Here is a 17,525-nt window from a genome sequence, read left to right on the forward strand (position 1 = left end):
ACAAGTAATTGCTGTTTTTTGTGGTTGAAAATGGTTGACTATCAGCAATTTCATAAGGTTCAACCTGTATCTTTATAAATAAAGTGAAGTTGTGTCCCCGTCCTGGAGAATTACTCTTTGGTGACTGTCAGTGGATGCAAGGGCCGTGAGAAATAACCTTAGCATGATGGCTTTTTATATTAGAGCCACTGCGGTTATAGAATATGTTTTTGTCCGTTTATGACAGTCTATGACTTTGAGTGAGCGAGATAAATTACAATGCAGTGAGATCCATTAGCTAACAGTGGCTGAGCTGATTCTATGGGACATCAAACTTGAAATCAGTCATTATTTAGAAAAAAGAGATTGATTTTAGTTTCTACTTTCTGCCATTTTCTTACTCCAAAAACACTTATTCCTCCAAAAAGCCATTCTGTATATGAAAATCATGGTACATTCTAAGATTTCCTTTAAGAAATAAGACCTTTATCAATTTTATTCCCCTCAGTCTCCAAGTCATAATTAGTAGAAGATGCCCCCCCACCCGCCACCACGCCTTTCCATCAGCACTAGGTGACAGAGCTGATGTCCCCTCTCTGAAGCTCCAACTGTAAATGATTATTACATGTCGTAGTCAGGTCCTGATATAAGAAAGAGCAATCATATTAGAATAAGACAATTAGAGAATGCCCAAATCACTACAGCATTAGCGGAACCAAAGCAGAATTAACATGCATGCCCCTCCAGTTCCTCCTCGGCATTAGCAGAAAACTACACATTCCATGTTCCTGGAATGTAACATGCAGGACACAGGACCTAAGTTATAATTATGCTAATTTAAAAAAAGACAGTTTCCCCAATGCATCTGCCCAAGGTGACAAACTACAGACATCCTTCTATGAAATACCACGTTAGTAGAAAGATTTGGAACAGGAACGGGTTGAAGAAAGGCTGCTCTATTAATTTAACATCAGCCTACAGGAAAAAAAAAATCAACCCTGAAAGCAAGACCATGCCATAGGGATTGTCTCAGAGCCATTTTAAAAGAGAGACAAAACCGGGCTAACCCTTTTTAAGCACCCCTCAGTGAAAAGATTTAAACAGGCTATTGTCATAGCGCTGGGTACCTTTTCTCTCTTGGCTTTGTTCAGTATTTTCCTCGGCTGCAGTTTCCATGGCTGGCTTCATACCATCCACCAAAAATGCTTTTGCCCCTGTTCCCCCCAATACACACTTGTTTTTCCTCCTCTTCCTTTTCTTTTGGACTCCCCTCCGTCTCTTATTTACACCCGTCTGATTGAGAGCCTCTGTTCTTCACTACAGTAGATTACAGTCCCTTCCAAGATGCAAAAGTCTTGTCAGCGTCAATTTCGCTCTGCCTACTGGTCCATAAAGACAGCTGCCAAGGGGCAGGCAGCCATACGTCACCGAGGATCCCAGTTAGAAAACAGCCATTCGGCGCCCGGTGGTGCCTACAGTCTCAATGCGGCTCCCGGGGGAAGGACCTGCTCCCCACCGGGCTCTTCCTCCTTGCTCTCTTTCTTAAGATCTCAATCTTGATCTCACTCTCTCTCCCCACCTCGTTTCTTCCAGCTAAGTACACCCAATGAATGCTAATTAATTCTCCCAGGAAAAAACAGATCTGTGACATCAGAGGAGGGGATATAAAGGAGAAAGAAAAGAGCCCCCTCCCACCATCTCACTGAGTTGGTCGACAGCAATATAAGTAGTCTCTAAGGAGACTGCATGTCTTTGCATTGGCATGACTGTTTCTTTTCTGTGGCGACCCCTTTATGATGTATCAGTTTATTTCATTTACCCCTCGACCCTGGCAAAGCATGTTTAAAGGATGCGCCCATAGTCTCTATTTGCTTTCTTAAATAATTGTCTTTCATACAATTTTTCAATAGGTACATGGCTTTTAATATAAATTAAAGAGGGGAGAAAAACACATTAGAGGGAAGAAAACTCAAACATGGGTTTAACGACGGCAGTGTAGCAATTTGGTATTAGAACACACTCCCTTGTCTATAGTTAATATATATGATAGTAAGAGAAACACAAGCCTAATTTGTAAAAAGGCACTCTTCCTTATTTAAAAATAAGTGTAACATGTTCACAAGTATATCTAGCTGACATTCATGGTAGTTTCTTGGAATGAAAATCAAAATAGTTTTTTAATTGGATATGGTATTTCTAAATGGAGTTTTACTCATTAGAACTCCTCACTCCAAATCAAGAAAGTGCTTTTAAGAGCTCTCTAAATAGTCAACATAAAGGTTAGTATACCAATAATGACTTGCCTTCTTGCATACCCAGATACTATGAGGCCAACATTCTCAACCCATGCTATCATATTATAAGCCTTTATCATGATTTTGAGCCATATGTTTCCAAGCATTACTAATTTCTGCACCACTTTTTATGCATTTGGCTGACCAACTGACCTTCACTGTCCCTATAAAAAATTAGAGAGACTCAAGTCAAATACAGGGATGACCATTAACAGGATTCCCAAATCATGAACAGTCCACTAGTTGGTTGGGCTTAACACTTATCTTGGAAGCAAACATAAAGACAAGTTAGAGACCACCCTCTCCTAAAAACATTCTCCTAAGTTTTGATGGTTTCTTACTCAACTCCTTAAAACAAAAAGGATAAGGTACCGGGTAAAAATCCTCTAACAACCTGATCTTTTAACACCTTGGTTATAGACAATCCTTCAAACCTTCTTACATTTAATACTTCTAGATGTGTTACCCTTGAGAAGATTTTCAAAACCAGTTTAGCTTGTTTCAACATTTAATTTTACATCTTGCTTTTTCCCTCTACCCATTGTCTTAGAAGACCACGCCCACAATCAAATATGTATTCTCTCAAATTAAGGCCCCAGACAATTTTATTGTCTCCTGGTCAGAAGACTGAGAAGTATGACAGCCTAAAACCACAGACTTTAGAAAAAAGATTCATTTGTGATACAATTATTTCCATAGGAAAACCCTATGGTGTGTCCTGATAGGACAGTCTTTGACATTTTTTGCAAAGACTACTTAGGTCCATTCAAATAGAAAGGTGGCAAGTGTTGGTTTGTAACAGGCTCATTCTCCCGGCAGTTTGAAGGGGAATTAAGATCAAAATAAAATTCAATTCAGCACAAAAGAAGATACTGTGATTAGCTATGCTACTGGTTTTTAAGTGTCCAACAAAGTCATCTGATTATAGAACCCAGAGAGACTAACAATTTTCTGGCTGTTGCTTAAGAATTTTTTAATAGTGATACCGGTGAAAAGGCAGAATATGAGAGACAGTCTTAATTTAAGAACAACTCTAGTTCTATATCATAGAGATCAAAACCATTAGACAAAACATTTACACATCCTCCAGTTACACCTGCATCTACTTTCCCTCTGAAAAATTATATATAAATGAACAATTCATCACTTTTGTTTTATTCACAACTTCATTTTCTTTTCACTAGGATTATAATATATTACAATTCTAGAAATTACCATTATATCACTTTATAACAGCCTCAAATTCTCACTGTTTATGACAAACCATTTGAACAACAAAAATTGTCAAGAGGAAGAGAGAAAAGAATATTTTTTATAACATTTCTGAGACATGCATCCATTTCTGGCCAGGAAAGTTCTATAAGTAGATTGAGTAGGATGGAAAATGTGTTCCAGAGCTGAAAATATATCTTTGCAACCCATGCTCTAAGGGAGTCTGGTTAAAGGTAAGAACACCTCTGAAAGCCAAAACAGGAGAACAGAAATACTGAACAAAACAGATGTATTAGATTGAACGTATGAAATTGCTGATATTGACTAAGAACAGCAGTTTCACATGGTTTGACTTACGTGTAAGTCTTCTGTGGAATTGCAGCCAGCTCAGTAAACATATATGAAATAACCAACATCTACAAGCAGCACAGACATGAACAAGTGACAGTGCCTGTCTCTCGGTAACTCACAGGCTAATGGGACACAGAAAACTCTTCTAAAACAGGGTTCTCCTGCCTGCTACAAGCACTATGGTATCACAACAAAGAAAATGGGTGGAGGGGAAGATAATTTGAAGAAAAGCTTTGCAGAGTTGAGTTGGCTATTGCAGTAATGCTTAGAAACCTGCTGGGTAGGGTAGGGAAGGGAAAGGTAGGGAAGAGGAAGGGAAAGAGTTCTAGGAAAAAATTGAAGGGGATATGAGGGGGAAAAGAGGGTACTGTCAAAAGGTCAGGAAGTGATTGTTCTGACAGAAGAACTGATGGGAGATGGCTGAACCAGTAGGTTGGGAACCAGGTAGGTTGAACACCTTGCTAGCTCTGGAGGCAGTAGGTAGAGATAGAAGGCTTGAGAGCAGAGCTGATCCATGCTTTACAAAGGTCATTCTATTAGTAATGTGGAAGACAGGATGGGTAGGGTAGGATGAGACTAGAGGCTGGCAAACTAGTCAGGAGTCTCCTGAAACAGTACAAGCAAGAGACAGTGTGGATCTGAACTATGGCACAGGGAGGAAGTGAGGACCCAGATGCCATTGGATTGGATCTGTATGAGTAGGGGTGGAGGAGGATTTCAAGGGAAGGCTAGAGTTTCTACCTTGGGTGAGTGAGGAGACGGTCATCCTGGGAACCAATATGGGGAACCAAAGAGAAGGAAGAAGTTTGGTAGGGGAAAATAGCAAGAGTGGTTGAGAGTGCTCTTATGACATCCTGCAGGGGCTGTCCAAGAGGCATTCAGGAATATGGCTCCAGAAGACAGGAGCTGGCCAGAGACCAGCATCTGGGAGTTTTCATTGTAGAGGCAGCCTTGGGAGAACAGGAAGTCCAGTTCTGCTCAAGTGCCATCTTCTCAGGGGACTCTCCCCACCTCTCTTGTCTAAAGTAGCAGCCCTGACATTCCTGGTCCCCTTAACCTGCATTTGAGTTTCATCATAGCTTTAACCACAACTCAACACTGTTATTCATTTACTCGTTCATTACTTCCCATCCTCCTAGAATACAGGCTTCTGAAAGGCAGAAATTTTTATCTGTCTTATTCTCTGCTGTATTACCAACTCTTGGAACACTTCTGGGCACACAGTGGGTCCTCAACAAAATATATTTTAAGTGAATGTTAAACAAACAACCAGAGAGAGATACAGGTTTTAAGTATACCAAGATCACAGCTTAGGGTACACTACCTTTTAAACATAAAGGTAAAGGAAAAATTTTAAAGAGAGGGTAAAAGAAACTAAGAACGACAAATCAGAAAACGAGGGAAATAAGACCAAAGTGGAATCATGAAATTAGAGAAAGGTTCTGTGAAGGGCATAAAGTTAACAGTGTAAAATAGTGTCAAATACCATAAAAGGAGCAAAAAGGATGAGGACTGACAAGCAGAAAGGAGCTTTTACTACCAAATAGCCTCTGGAACTTCTGTGAGAAGGTTGAATGACTGGGAACCATACAACACTTCCCAGTCTCTTTCACAATCACCCTCAAAATAGGAGGCTCCCATACTCCAGTTGACATATTAAACTCATACCTAGGACTTTGGCTGATGCCTATACATCTTGGCCCTATTTTTAACCTGGCAAAATCATACTGAATTTTTCTTCTGTAATCTATTACATTAATCATCTTCCCAGATTTGTTCTGTTTTCAAGCATAATAAATATGCTTTATGTGTCTTAGAGTCATCCTTGATAGAAATGTTGAACACGCCGGGCGCGGTGGCTCAAGCCTGTAATCCCAGCACTTTGGGAGGCTGAGGCAGGTGGATCACGAGGTCGAAAGATCGAGACCGTCCTGGTCAACATGGTGAAACCCCGTCTCTACTAAAAATACAAAACATTAGCTGGGCATGGTGGCACGTGCCTGTAATCCCAGCTACTCAGGAGGCTGAGGCAGGAGAATTGCTTGAATCCAGGAAGCGGAGGTTGCGGTGAGCCGAGATCGTGCCATTGCACTCCAGCCTGGGTAACAAGAGCGAAACTCCGTCTCAAAAAAAAAAAAAAAAAAAAAAAAAAAGAAATGTTGAACACAAGACCAAGGTGAGGGAATCCCATGTAGATCTCTATGGACATCATCCTAGTCAGCTGACTGGTTGATTCTTTGATTTGTTTGTTCATTCATTCTTCATTCAAGATTCATTAAGCACCTATTATATGCAAGAAATCAAATCACTATTCTATGCTAATATGACTATGACTGTTCAAGTGACCGAGAATTCATCAAGTTGCATAATGATCTACAGATATATCCTTACCCTAGTCACATAGTTAGCAAATATTTTGTCAAATGCCTACTTCTTCCAATTTTCTAGGATTGTATTTTAGGTTCCTTTTGGCTTCTAAAGGACTCCTCAGTGTGGAGTCACCAAGGAAGGATGCTGCCACATTCTTTCTAACTATTAATTCCTCTGCAATTTTGGTGTTTTATGGAACATTTATGCAACATGAAACACACCCTGGTGTAATCCTTCCTCATTGCCCCTCAAAGGAAATCAATACCCAGAACAAGCTCACACTTGCTTGAACAAATATTTTTTTCTCTTCAAGCCCCATTACACAGCATTTTTAATTTTAAATAAATTCTGCTTAAAATAAGTGTGTGTTAAGTGTCTCCTATTTTCTTTTTTCTTTTTCTTTTTTTTTTTGAGACGGAGTTTCACTCTTGTTACCCAGGCTGGAGTGCAATGGCGCGATCTCGGCTCACTGCAACCTCCGCCTCCTGGGTTCAGGCAATTCTCCTGCCTCAGCCTCCTGAGTAGCTGGGATTACAGGCACGTGCCACCATGCCCAGCTAATGTTTTGTATTTTTAGTAGAGACGGGGTTTCACCATGTTGACCAGGATGGTCTCGATCTCTTGACCCCGTGATCCACCCGCCTTGGCCTCCCAAAGTGCTGGGATTACAGGCTTGAGCCACCGCGCCCGGCCTTTTTTTTTTTTTTTTTTTTTGAGACAGAGTCTTGCATTGTCACCCAGGCTGGAGTGCAGTGGCACAGTCTCAGCTCACTGCAACCTCCTTCTCCCAGGTTCAAGCAATTCTCCTGCTGCAGCCTCCCAAGTAGCTGGGACTACAGGCATGCGCCACCATGCCCAGCTAAGTTTTTTTGTGTGTGTATTTTTAGTAGAGGTGGAGTTTCACCATGTTGGCCAGGCTGGTCTCGAACTCCTGACCTCAGGTGATCCACCCACCTTGGTCTCCCAAAGTGCTGGGATTACAGATGTAAGCCACTGCACCTGACCTTGTGACTCCTATTTTCACATTGCTCCCCATGACAAAATCAAAGATGTGTTCTGGTAGCAAATATGTGGGCCTCCTCTCTACTTAGAGAAAACAGAATGATAAATACAGCAATAATTCTTAAATAGTACAATTCAAACAGAAAAGATACTTTTTATATAAAGTACCAATAATATTCAACATATTAATAATTCTGTGCTGTTAGAAATGCTGGATACATTTAAAAACACAGAGACTGGACACATAGCACGGAGCCAGGAATTTAGAATGTGGATTGTCTAGATTTGTTGGGTCCTTTCCATATCAGACTTTCCCAAAGCTTTATCAATTTGGTAAAGACTTTGTCTTCCACTACCAGAATTAAATTTCTTATTTTTCATCCAATGTGGGTTTAAAAAATATGTATCTTTTGATCTCTTACTCTATTTTTTTGAGATGGAGTCTTGCACTGTCACCCAGTCTGCAGTGCAGTGGCATGATCTCGGCTCACAGCAATCTCTGCCTCCTGGGTTCAAGCAATTCTCCTGCCTCAGCCTCCAGAGTAGCTGGGACTGCAGGTGTGCACCACCACGCCCAGCTAATTTTTTTGTATTTTTAGTAGAGATGGGGTTTCACCATGTTGGCCAGGATGGTCTCGATGTTCTGACCTTGTGACCTGCCTGCCTCGGCCTCCCAAAGTGCTGCGATTACAGGCATGAGCCACCACGCCCAGCCGATCCCTTACTCTTTTTAATTTTTTCTTCACGTATTTTCTAAGTACCTCTTGTATATATGCTATACTTTCCTGTATAGGAAATGACATTGCATAAAGCTAAGAGTTGAAAAAACAAATCAAACTGGTTGGTATATAGGAAAATGCTTATAAATGGTAAAGCTCTATGAACTACAAGCCATCATTGCTATTGTTTCTCTTTAATGGTAGCGGCAAAGCCTAGGCAGGTCACTATTGTGAAACTGGCCAACATCGATGAAGATGAGCATATATGGAACCTCTCTTAGCCAATCTCTTCTCAACTAATCACTTGTTTATTTAACGACTGTCAGTGTCCTCATTAGAAGCCTCAGGAACCACCAAAACAGTGATTGTTCCATTTGGCAAAAGCCAGTTTGAGGTGTAATAAACCTTTCGCTCCTGACAAAAACATTCTACTGAACCTCTTTTTTTTTTTTTTTTTTTTTTTTTTTTGAGACGGAGTCTCAGTCTGTCGCCCAGGCTGGAGTGCAGTGGCACCATCTTGGCTCACTGCAGCCTTTGCCTGCCAGGTTCAAGTGACTATCCTGCCTCAGCCTCCGGAGTAGCTGGGACTACAGGCGTGTGCCGCCATGCTCAGCTTTTGTATTTTTAGTAGAGAAGGGGTTTTGCCATGTTGGCCAACTGCTGACCTCAAGTGATCTGCCCACCTCAGCCTCCCAAAGTGCTGGGATTACAGGCGTGAGCCAACACACCTGGCCTCCGATGAACCTCATTTTCAAAAGGAAGGCAAGAGAATAAGTTTGGCACCAGCAGGCTGAGGCTTCCTGTGATGGAAACTAGTGTGGCACAAAAAGTTTCAACATACCGGCCTGCTGAATGGGCACAGCATAGGTAGTACTTCAGTGTGAGGTGGCATGTGCCATCTCAGCACTGGTGTCTACTGTATCTGTCTGTCCCAAACTCAAGGTCAGCATTGCTGCTCCTCTCCTCACTCTTAAATCAGGATTTCTCCACCTCGGCACTAGTGACATTTAAGGCTGGATCATTCTTTATTGTGAGGCTGTCCTGGGCACTGTGGATGTGTAACAGCATCCCTGGCCTCTACTCACTAGATGCCAGGAGCACCACCACAGTTCTGATGACCTAAAATGTTTCTAAACACTGCCAAGTGTCTCCTGGAGAGTAAAATCACCCCCAGTTGAGAACCATTGCCTTAGATCTATCTTTTCTTCCCTAGGCTTCCTCAGGCTATTGTGATATTCTATCAGCAAATGGTTCTCAGGCCTGGCTGTGCACTGGAATCACAGGGGAAGTTCAAAAAATACTGATGCTGGGGCATCACCCCCAGAGATTCTGATTTGTCAGATGGGATTGTGTGGTGGGCATGAGAGCTTTCAAATCTCCCCAGGTTAATTCCAATATGCAGCCAACTGCTGGAGGCGGGAGGGAAACAGACAATGTGTACTACGATGATGGTGATGCAATCAGAGCTGTTTCAGGAAAATTATCCAGAGGGCAGATGAATGGATAGATAGGAGACCAAAGAGGGCAGAGTCAGGGCAACCATACTAGTTTAGGGAAGAGGTGGGGACTGCACACTCAGCTGAGGCAGAAATGAAATACTGGGTATTAAGGCAAGAGGGAGAGATTCAGGGATGATTCTGAGACTTTCAGCTTGGATTCCTAAAAGGATAGTGAATCCTATGGGGAACTAGAGACACCAGGTGATGTATTGGTTTTCTGGGGCTGCCAGAACAAAGTACCACAAAGCGAGTGACTTTTAACAACAGAAATTATTCTCTCACAGTTCTGGAGGTGAGAAGTCCAAAGTCAAGGTGGGGCCACATTTTCTCTGAATGCTCTAGGGGAAGATCTTTCTTCCAGCTGCTGTGATAGCCTGCAATGCCCGACAGTCCTTGGCTTGTAGATGCACCACTCCCATCTCTGCTTCCATCATCACGTGGTGTTTTGTGTGTCTGTGTCTGTGTGTGCTTCTGATAAGAACAGAAGTCATACTGGACTGCGGCCTACCCTCATTGAGCATGGCCTCATCTTAACTTGATTATGTCTACAAAGACCCTACTTCCAAATAAGGCCACATTCGTAGGCAGGAGTTAGGACTTCAACATATTTTTTGAGGGGGGTGGGGGACACAATTCTACCCACACCAGATAAGGAGAGTGAGAAGGACTATCAAGTTTGGAAGCCATGTGGGTGTTGTCTGTGCATCTGCTCAGCCTGAGCAGAGTTTGGAAATGAAGACTTGGGCGTTATCATCAGCACAGAGGAACCTATTATCATCACAGAAGTGGGTGGGATGGTAAGGCAGAAGGTACAGAGGAGAAAAACCTTTCAGGTGCCTCCTAATTCAGGGGATCTCTAGTGGGAGAACCACCCTCAAAGGATGCAGAAGATGTTGGCAAAGATCCAGGACAGGGCCCTGTCACAGAGGAGGAGGGAATTTTAAGAAGGAGGGGGTGTCTTCACAGTCAAGGCAACCAGAAGGCGAGAACTTGGCAAAGGCCACTGAAATGGAAAATTCCGATGTCCTTGCCAGCATCAGTGCAAAGCGTGGAATGGAAACCAGTTTATAGAGGGGCTATAGAAGGGCTGGGAAGTGAATAAGAGGATGCAGGGACAGCCCACTTTCTAAAGAAATTTTGTAGTGAAGGGAAGGCCAGAGAAGTATGCAGGCAGCTTAAAGAAAAACACAGACAGGAAGAGAGTCCCAAACATGTCTTATGCTGAAAAGGCAGTGACGGACACTGAAAGAGAGGTTTCAGAAGATACTAGCAAAGATGGACAGATGATGAATGGAGATCACAGGAGACGAAGAGAGCCAGCTGTGGGTGGCAGGATGGGATGCTTCTCCTTCTGAACTGGAAGTGAGGAGGAGGAAATAGAGGGAAAAGGAAAAATCATTCAACTCTAAGATTTAAGGAATTTCATCTTAGAAAAGGAGGTAGGGATGGAGAGGTTAAAAGAGCAACCTGTCCAGCATTAAGAAGGATACATTTGTGTCTTGATTTAGTTCACCCCACAGCCCTAAGAAGGAGAAAACATCAGCTCTGTTTTATGGGTGACAAAATGGGAGGCGTGATGGTCTTGGTCTTAGTAAGGTAGGTGGATTGCCCTGAGTCTGGACTGCCTGGGGACCTGAGTGGGGCTGAGTTTCCAGGGGACCCTAGAGCGGTAGAGTGAAGGAGACAAGAAACACCCTTACCTTACATCTCACCACCCTGAGGGGAATGGGCCCCAACATGACAGAGCCACACTGAAGAAACAAAGCCAAAATGAGAAATAGGACCAAATGATGGGTTTTTAAACTGGTTTTGATTAAGAAAGTTTCTGGCTGGGTGCAATGTGGCTCATGTCTATAATCTCAGCACTTTGGGAGGTCAAGGCAGAAGGATTGCTTGAACCTAGGAGTTCGAGACCAGCCTGGGCAACATAGCAAGACCATGTCTATATTTAAATAAATAAATAAAATAGCCAGGTATAGTGGGGCAGACCTATAGTCCCAGTTGCTCAGAAGGCTGACATGGGATGATTGCATGAGCTCAGGAGTTGGAGGTTGCAGTGAGCTATGAACACACTGCTGCACTCCATCCTGGGTGACAGAGTGAGACCCTGTTGTTAAAAAAAAAAAAAAAAAGGAAAGTTTCTATTTCTTCCTGTGTATACAAGGCATACATTGGGAGAAAGACAGCTGATCTACTGACAACACACTTCCTAATTATTACATCCCATGGGGCGCTTGGATTCTCTCATTAAGAATAGCACAATGAGCACTCCCTGTGAGGGCCCCCAATTAACTCATCTACCCAGCATGTTCCAGCCAACGGGAACAAGGGCCAGCCTTCCAGACTCCTCTTTGTTAGCTGTTTAACTACCATTACTGGGATCCCAGTCATGTTTCTGGAGCAGTTCCTCCTCAGTTCAGCAGAAACCACCCCGGGCCTGGGGTATTCTCTCACCCAAAGAGTCCGCAACTCAACCACAAAGCTGGGGAAACCTGAGGTACTCTGTTGAAGATTCGCCTTATATCAGCTGCCAAAACCCCTATCGCACTGTCTCCCCATCTCCCCAGCTCCAAGTTCCTTCCTGAATGGCACGTGCCAAAGTCCATCTCCTTTAGAAAGCCTCCTTGGTGAACTCTACCCATTTCTTGTTTTTTTTTTTTTCCTTTTAGAATACAGGTCTCACTTTATTGCCCAGGCTGGGGTGCAGTGGAACGATCATGGCTCACTGCAGCCTCAAACTCCTGGGCTCAAGCCATCTGTCTGCCTCAGCCTCCAAAATAGCTGGCATTACAGGTGTGACCACGCCCAGCCCATTTCCCCCTTCTTAGTGTTCTCTCTAACTCACCCCACAGTGTCTCAGTTATAAATGCAAGCCTCCCTAAATGGCAGTTCCCTGTACTGAAAGGACACTCATCTGCTTTGACCTTCCTCCCACCAACGTTAGAGACAAAGGCTTGCACTAACTTGAACCAGGCCTAACCTTCAATACTGCGCCACCACAGAAGGCTTCCCAAGGCAGGCGGACCTCAACACGTTCAGCCTGCTTTGCTAAAGGAAGACAGACATTACCAAATTCACGGTTAAATCAAAGGACACTTGGGCTATAAAAATTCTCACAAGAGAAGTTGGAAAATTATCAGACAAGCACAGCAGGAATAGTGATAAAAATGACGGTGACCTCTTTAAGAACCCTTCTGATAACTCAGGGTGGCTCAGGGAAACCTTCACGCCTTGATGCAATTTCAGCCCCGCCCTGCCCTCAACATGCAGGAGTTGACATCATCTTTCCCTGAAATAGAGTCCATGTGTGGATTAATGAGTTTCTATCTCTTGGGCTGCCAGGAAAGATGCCCACATACCTCCTGGGGAACCAGACCCCTTCAAACCCACCCCCACCCCCACCACAGTGCTCATGTCACATTGATCTGAGCAAGAGAAAGCATCCAACAAACCCAGGTTGATTATATTTTTCCAATCTTTCTACACGTTCCTCTGTAACTATCACCAACTGCTATGGTTTGAATGTGTCCCCAGATGTCATGTGTTGGAATCTTAATCCCCAAAGTGGCAGTACTGAAAGGTGAGTCCTTTAAGAGGTGATTGGGTCATGAGGACATTAATTTATTAATCATTCATGGATAACGAATGATTTATAAATTAATGGGTTAATGGATGAATGGATTATCAAGGGAGGGGACTGGTGATTTTATAAGAAGTGGAAGAGAGACCTGAGCTAGCACACTCAGTCCCCTTGCCATGTGATGCTCTGTACTGCCCTGGTTCTGTCCCCATCAGCAAGAAGGCCCTCACCAGATACAGCCCCCCTGGACCTTGCACTTCTCAGCCTCCATAACTGTAAGAAATATTTTTTTTTTTCTTTATAAGTTTCCCAATTTCAGGTATCTTGTCATAAGCAACAAGAAAATGACTAATACACAAAATCATCACACAAAGAAACTGTGAGTGCCAGCTACCAGGGATACTTGGTCAGTTCCCTTCAGGTGGTTTGTTTTTATTTGCTACAGACCAAGGTGCTGGCTGTATGAGGAACCCACGGGCTGGGCTCAATGCTGTGTCCAGAGGACCTACTACACCCACATGAGATGTGAGAGTAGCTCAAGAGGAATGGACAGAAGCCAACACTCAGAGCTGAGGGTTTCCTCAGCACTGGCAATCCTGTAGTAACTTTAACCAATGTTCTTTCATTTTTGCCTTTGTGACAGTATTGAGAGTTGGGCATCACCATCCCCCTTGCATGGATGAAGAAACGAAGACCAAAGTGAGCCATAGGGACTTGGCCAAGGTAATACAGTCAAGGTAATACAGCTGGTCACAAGCTGAGCTGAACCTTGACACAGGCCATTGGATGCCAGAGTTGGGAATCCAAGAGTCAGGCAGCCATGATGGCAGGAACAAAAGCTCAATAAGGGCCCAGATGACTAAGTGATCAGCAGCACCAACTATTGAACTCAGAGAGTCCAGATCATCATCAAATCTTTGCTCAGAGTGGCTCTTCCATCACTTGCAACTATCTCCCCCAAATGTAGTAATCTGGAGTTCCCCTTCAAACTCTGGCAAAACATGCGGCCGTACACTTCCGCAGCTCAGTAAGACTCTCATGTCTGCATTCTTGTTCAGCATCCCCATCAGCCCCGCTCCAATGCTTGCCAGCCTTATAATACCACGTGACCTTCCTGAGCTTCAGCTTCATTGTCTACCAAAAGGACTCAGAAGAGAACTTCCCCCATAAGGCTATTGTTAGGATCGTGTAATACTGCATGCAGCACCTCAGCACGATGCCTCCTACATGACACTTACAAAATGCTATTTCTATTTTCAAGTCCTTTATGCTCCCACCACCATCATACAGGTCCAAGGGAGAGGTAGAGCGAAGAAGGACTAGCTGGTGATTTCATGTCCTTCTAGATCTTTCTCTGACCCTGAAAGGTTCACTTCTGTGCCCTTGCCTGGCCTGGATTTCGAGGGGCACTCCCCACTCCACCCCAGACCTCCCTGTGCTCTGTCCTCAAATTGTACCACGGTCCTCCTTGAGGAGGTCCGGTTTGGATGTGATGCCTGAGATTCACTAAGCTGCAAATAAATAAAAGGAACTGAGACAAATAAGGTAATGGGATTTAAAAAGACATGCTTTCAAGGGTACTCTTTCAACAATGGACTAAACTGTTTTCTGGAATCTGTAGAATATTGCTAACACCTGGGTACTCAAGTCCAAATTAAATTTGTCCTGAATTTTTTTTTTTAAACCACAATGGAATTGCTTTCTTCATGTCAGAGAATCACGCAAGCAGGGTCAGCTTCATGGGCATGTGATGTGCACAAAGCCTTGCCCTCAGAAGGGCCTCAAGCTTGGTTCAATACTCTGATGGCACTGTCTTGAAATTCTTAATCATTTTATCTTCGAACTTGTGTTTTCAAGTGAAGTTCAATGGGACCATGTTGCACACATGTGAGCAGAGGAGTTATGTGCTCCTTGCCACCACATTTGCATACGACATTCATGATGCCCCATGAGTCCAGAATTCTGGTGAATCTCTGGTGCATGGGGAGTTCAATGAGGACTCAAAGTCTGTAAAAGGTAAGTATGTTCTGTCTGTGACTGAGTAAGCACTGGTGTGCACAGTCCTAAAGGTCATACTTTCTAAGCACAACTTGCTTCAAATGCAGGAAGGCAGCACTGGAGTTCTCAGAGACATGAATGACCAAGGAACCCAGCCATATTCTTTCTTACTCTTGTTACTTCCCTATATTGGCCAAGCACTTACACTGAAAATGACAATCCAGAAGGAAAGGGAAAGACAGGGCAAGCGAGTTCCTTTTCCTTTCAGTTCTTCCTTATTTACTAGCAAGCCGTAGGGAAGGAGTGTTGAGGATGTGCTAATATCAGTAAGTAAAATCAAAACAGTTGAGTTAGCTTTGTGCAGCATTGCCACTGTTCTGGTTAGTATAAAATACTTACATGAACTAGCTACAAAATACAAATTGTGTGTCAGTGATCCCACACACATGGTAAATGGTCTTATACTTGCATCTAAAATTTGTACTGCACAATTGAAGGGTGGTTGGTAAGATTCACACTGATAATTTAAAATAAATCATTTAAAATGACATTAAGATGCAAACAAAAATATCTTGAAAAATCTAGAGAGAAATTATGGAAGAAAGGGAAACGTTTTTATCTTAGTATCATGAATGGCCCTTTTTTCCTGCCTTTTGAACAAGTGGCCTGCATTTTCATTTTGCACCTGGCTCTTCAAGTTCAGAAAGCTGGCCCTCACTGCAAGGCCTGATTCAGTAAATTGTCACTGCAGGGAAAGGGGGCAGGGGTCGCCATGGCCATGTGGTGGCATGGTAATGCAATTTCAGTGGGATTAAGGGTATATGTGATGATTCTATAGGAGTCTGGTCTTTTGCTGCTATGGCAGATCACTGGTGCCCTCCCCTTACTGGCTCAATGATGTCTCATAAATAAGCTATGAATACTGTAGCACAAGGCAGGCAAATGCTTAGGGTCCAATATATAGTGAGTAAAGGGATGTAGAAGAGCTCAGTACACACACAGAGAAATGGCTTGGGGGACTCACAAAGAAACTGGTTTATTTATGATCAGTCCCTGTCTAAACATTTAGGGTCTCCAAAATCTATTGAGATGGTTGGCTCTGACGGTTGGGATGGGAGTCGGGAGGTCCGGGTTTTAAGGTTCTTATCTTGGCTCCGTCACTTGCCAGTCATGAGGCCTTGGACGAGATGCTTATAGAGCTCATCCTGGCTCTCAGGTATGCTAGGTCTTAAGTGACCAGTTCACCAGGATGGTTTTAAGGAAAAAGGAACATCAGGTAGGGAACCCTGCAACCCAGCAGGCATGGCCCCAGCTCCATCACCACCGCTATTGACCTAAGCCATCCTCTGACTGTGCAGGTCAAGTGACGGTGCACCTGCTCTTACTGACCTCTAAACATCATCCAACCCTGGGACGAATTCCACTGGGCTCCTGGCATTCTTTGGGGCAAGATGCCAAAACTTTTTCTTTGAAAGTATGTGCTGCAATTAAATTTTTCTCAGCGCTGATCTTACTAAACTGTGCCCTTTAACCTCTCAAAGCAGTTACACTGAAATTATTATCTTCAGATTGCTAAGAGCAAGAAAGGAAAAGACAAACCAGTGAAACCATTACAAAGATATTTTATAATAAAAATCAGGCTCTATTGTCTGCTTGGAGATGTATGTTAGAAACAAAATGGGTAAAATGCGGTGCTATCCAATATATAAAAACTGAAAAACCAAACTTAACATTCGAATGTATTTCCCTACCCCCAAAAGAAATCTGATAGAGAGTTTTAATTTAAGATTGGTTAAGATCTTTTCATGAACTGGGGATTATAATTTGTTCATGTAATTAAAACGATATGTTTATGTAATTTTTCAAATACAAAAACAGGCTACTGATAGACTAGGAGGAACATGGTATTTGCCAGCCCTCTAACTGCCAGGGTGGATCCAGATGATCTGAGTGAACATGTGGTTGTCACCTTCCTTTGAATCTACTGCAACTGTGACCTTCATGAAGCTACCTACTCAGATGAAGGAAGATGAACATCCTAGAACCAGCAGCCTCACACCAGGTGATTCTGAGATATATCAGTCTGGAAACCATTGATTTAAAGAAGAGCGTGACTATCTAACATGCAGTTAGACAGAATATTTGAAATTTACCAATACGTGGCTTGTTGGACTATCTGAAATTTACTTTCTGATGTTAGCATGCTTGCTTTTGCTAGTTTAGGAGAGTATCCAGGACTTACATAACTCAATGGCCCTCAGACTAAAGTCTACAGAAAAACAGTGCCTTGGGGCTGGGCGCGGTGGCTCAAGCCTGTAATCCCAGCACTTTGGGAGGCCGAAGCGGGTGGATCACGAGGTCAAGACATCGAGACCATCCTGGTCAACATGGTGAAACCCCGTCTCTATTAAAATACAAAAAATTAGCTGGGCATGGTGGCACGTGCCTGTAATTCCGGCTACTCAGGAGGCTGAAGCAGGAGAATTGCCTGAACCCAGGAGGCGGAGGTTGCGGTGAGCCG

General features: G+C 43.3%; 1 protein-coding gene across 6 annotated transcripts in view; it reads right to left on the reverse strand.

Annotated features, from left to right (window-relative positions):
• Nucleotides 1–17,525, reverse strand: part of GPM6B (glycoprotein M6B) — a 166,947-nt gene that overhangs the window by 45,607 nt on the left and 103,815 nt on the right. Inside the window, exon 1 of one of the 6 annotated variants that reach the window (XM_003920325.3) lies at nt 1,107–1,590. The exons of 2 other annotated variants lie outside the window; for them this stretch is intronic. In XM_003920325.3, the coding sequence (XP_003920374.1) occupies nt 1,107–1,167 (61 nt within the window). In that variant the 5' untranslated portion in view covers nt 1,168–1,590. Of the gene's footprint in view, nt 1–1,106; nt 1,591–17,525 lie in introns of those variants that run through there. 3 more of the 6 variants (XM_003920324.3, XM_010336498.2, XM_003920323.3) reach the window with 3 other exon arrangements.

The sequence above is a fragment of the Saimiri boliviensis genome, chromosome X (assembly GCF_048565385.1).
Source record: "Saimiri boliviensis isolate mSaiBol1 chromosome X, mSaiBol1.pri, whole genome shotgun sequence".
NCBI classification, from domain to species: Eukaryota; Metazoa; Chordata; class Mammalia; order Primates; family Cebidae; genus Saimiri; species Saimiri boliviensis.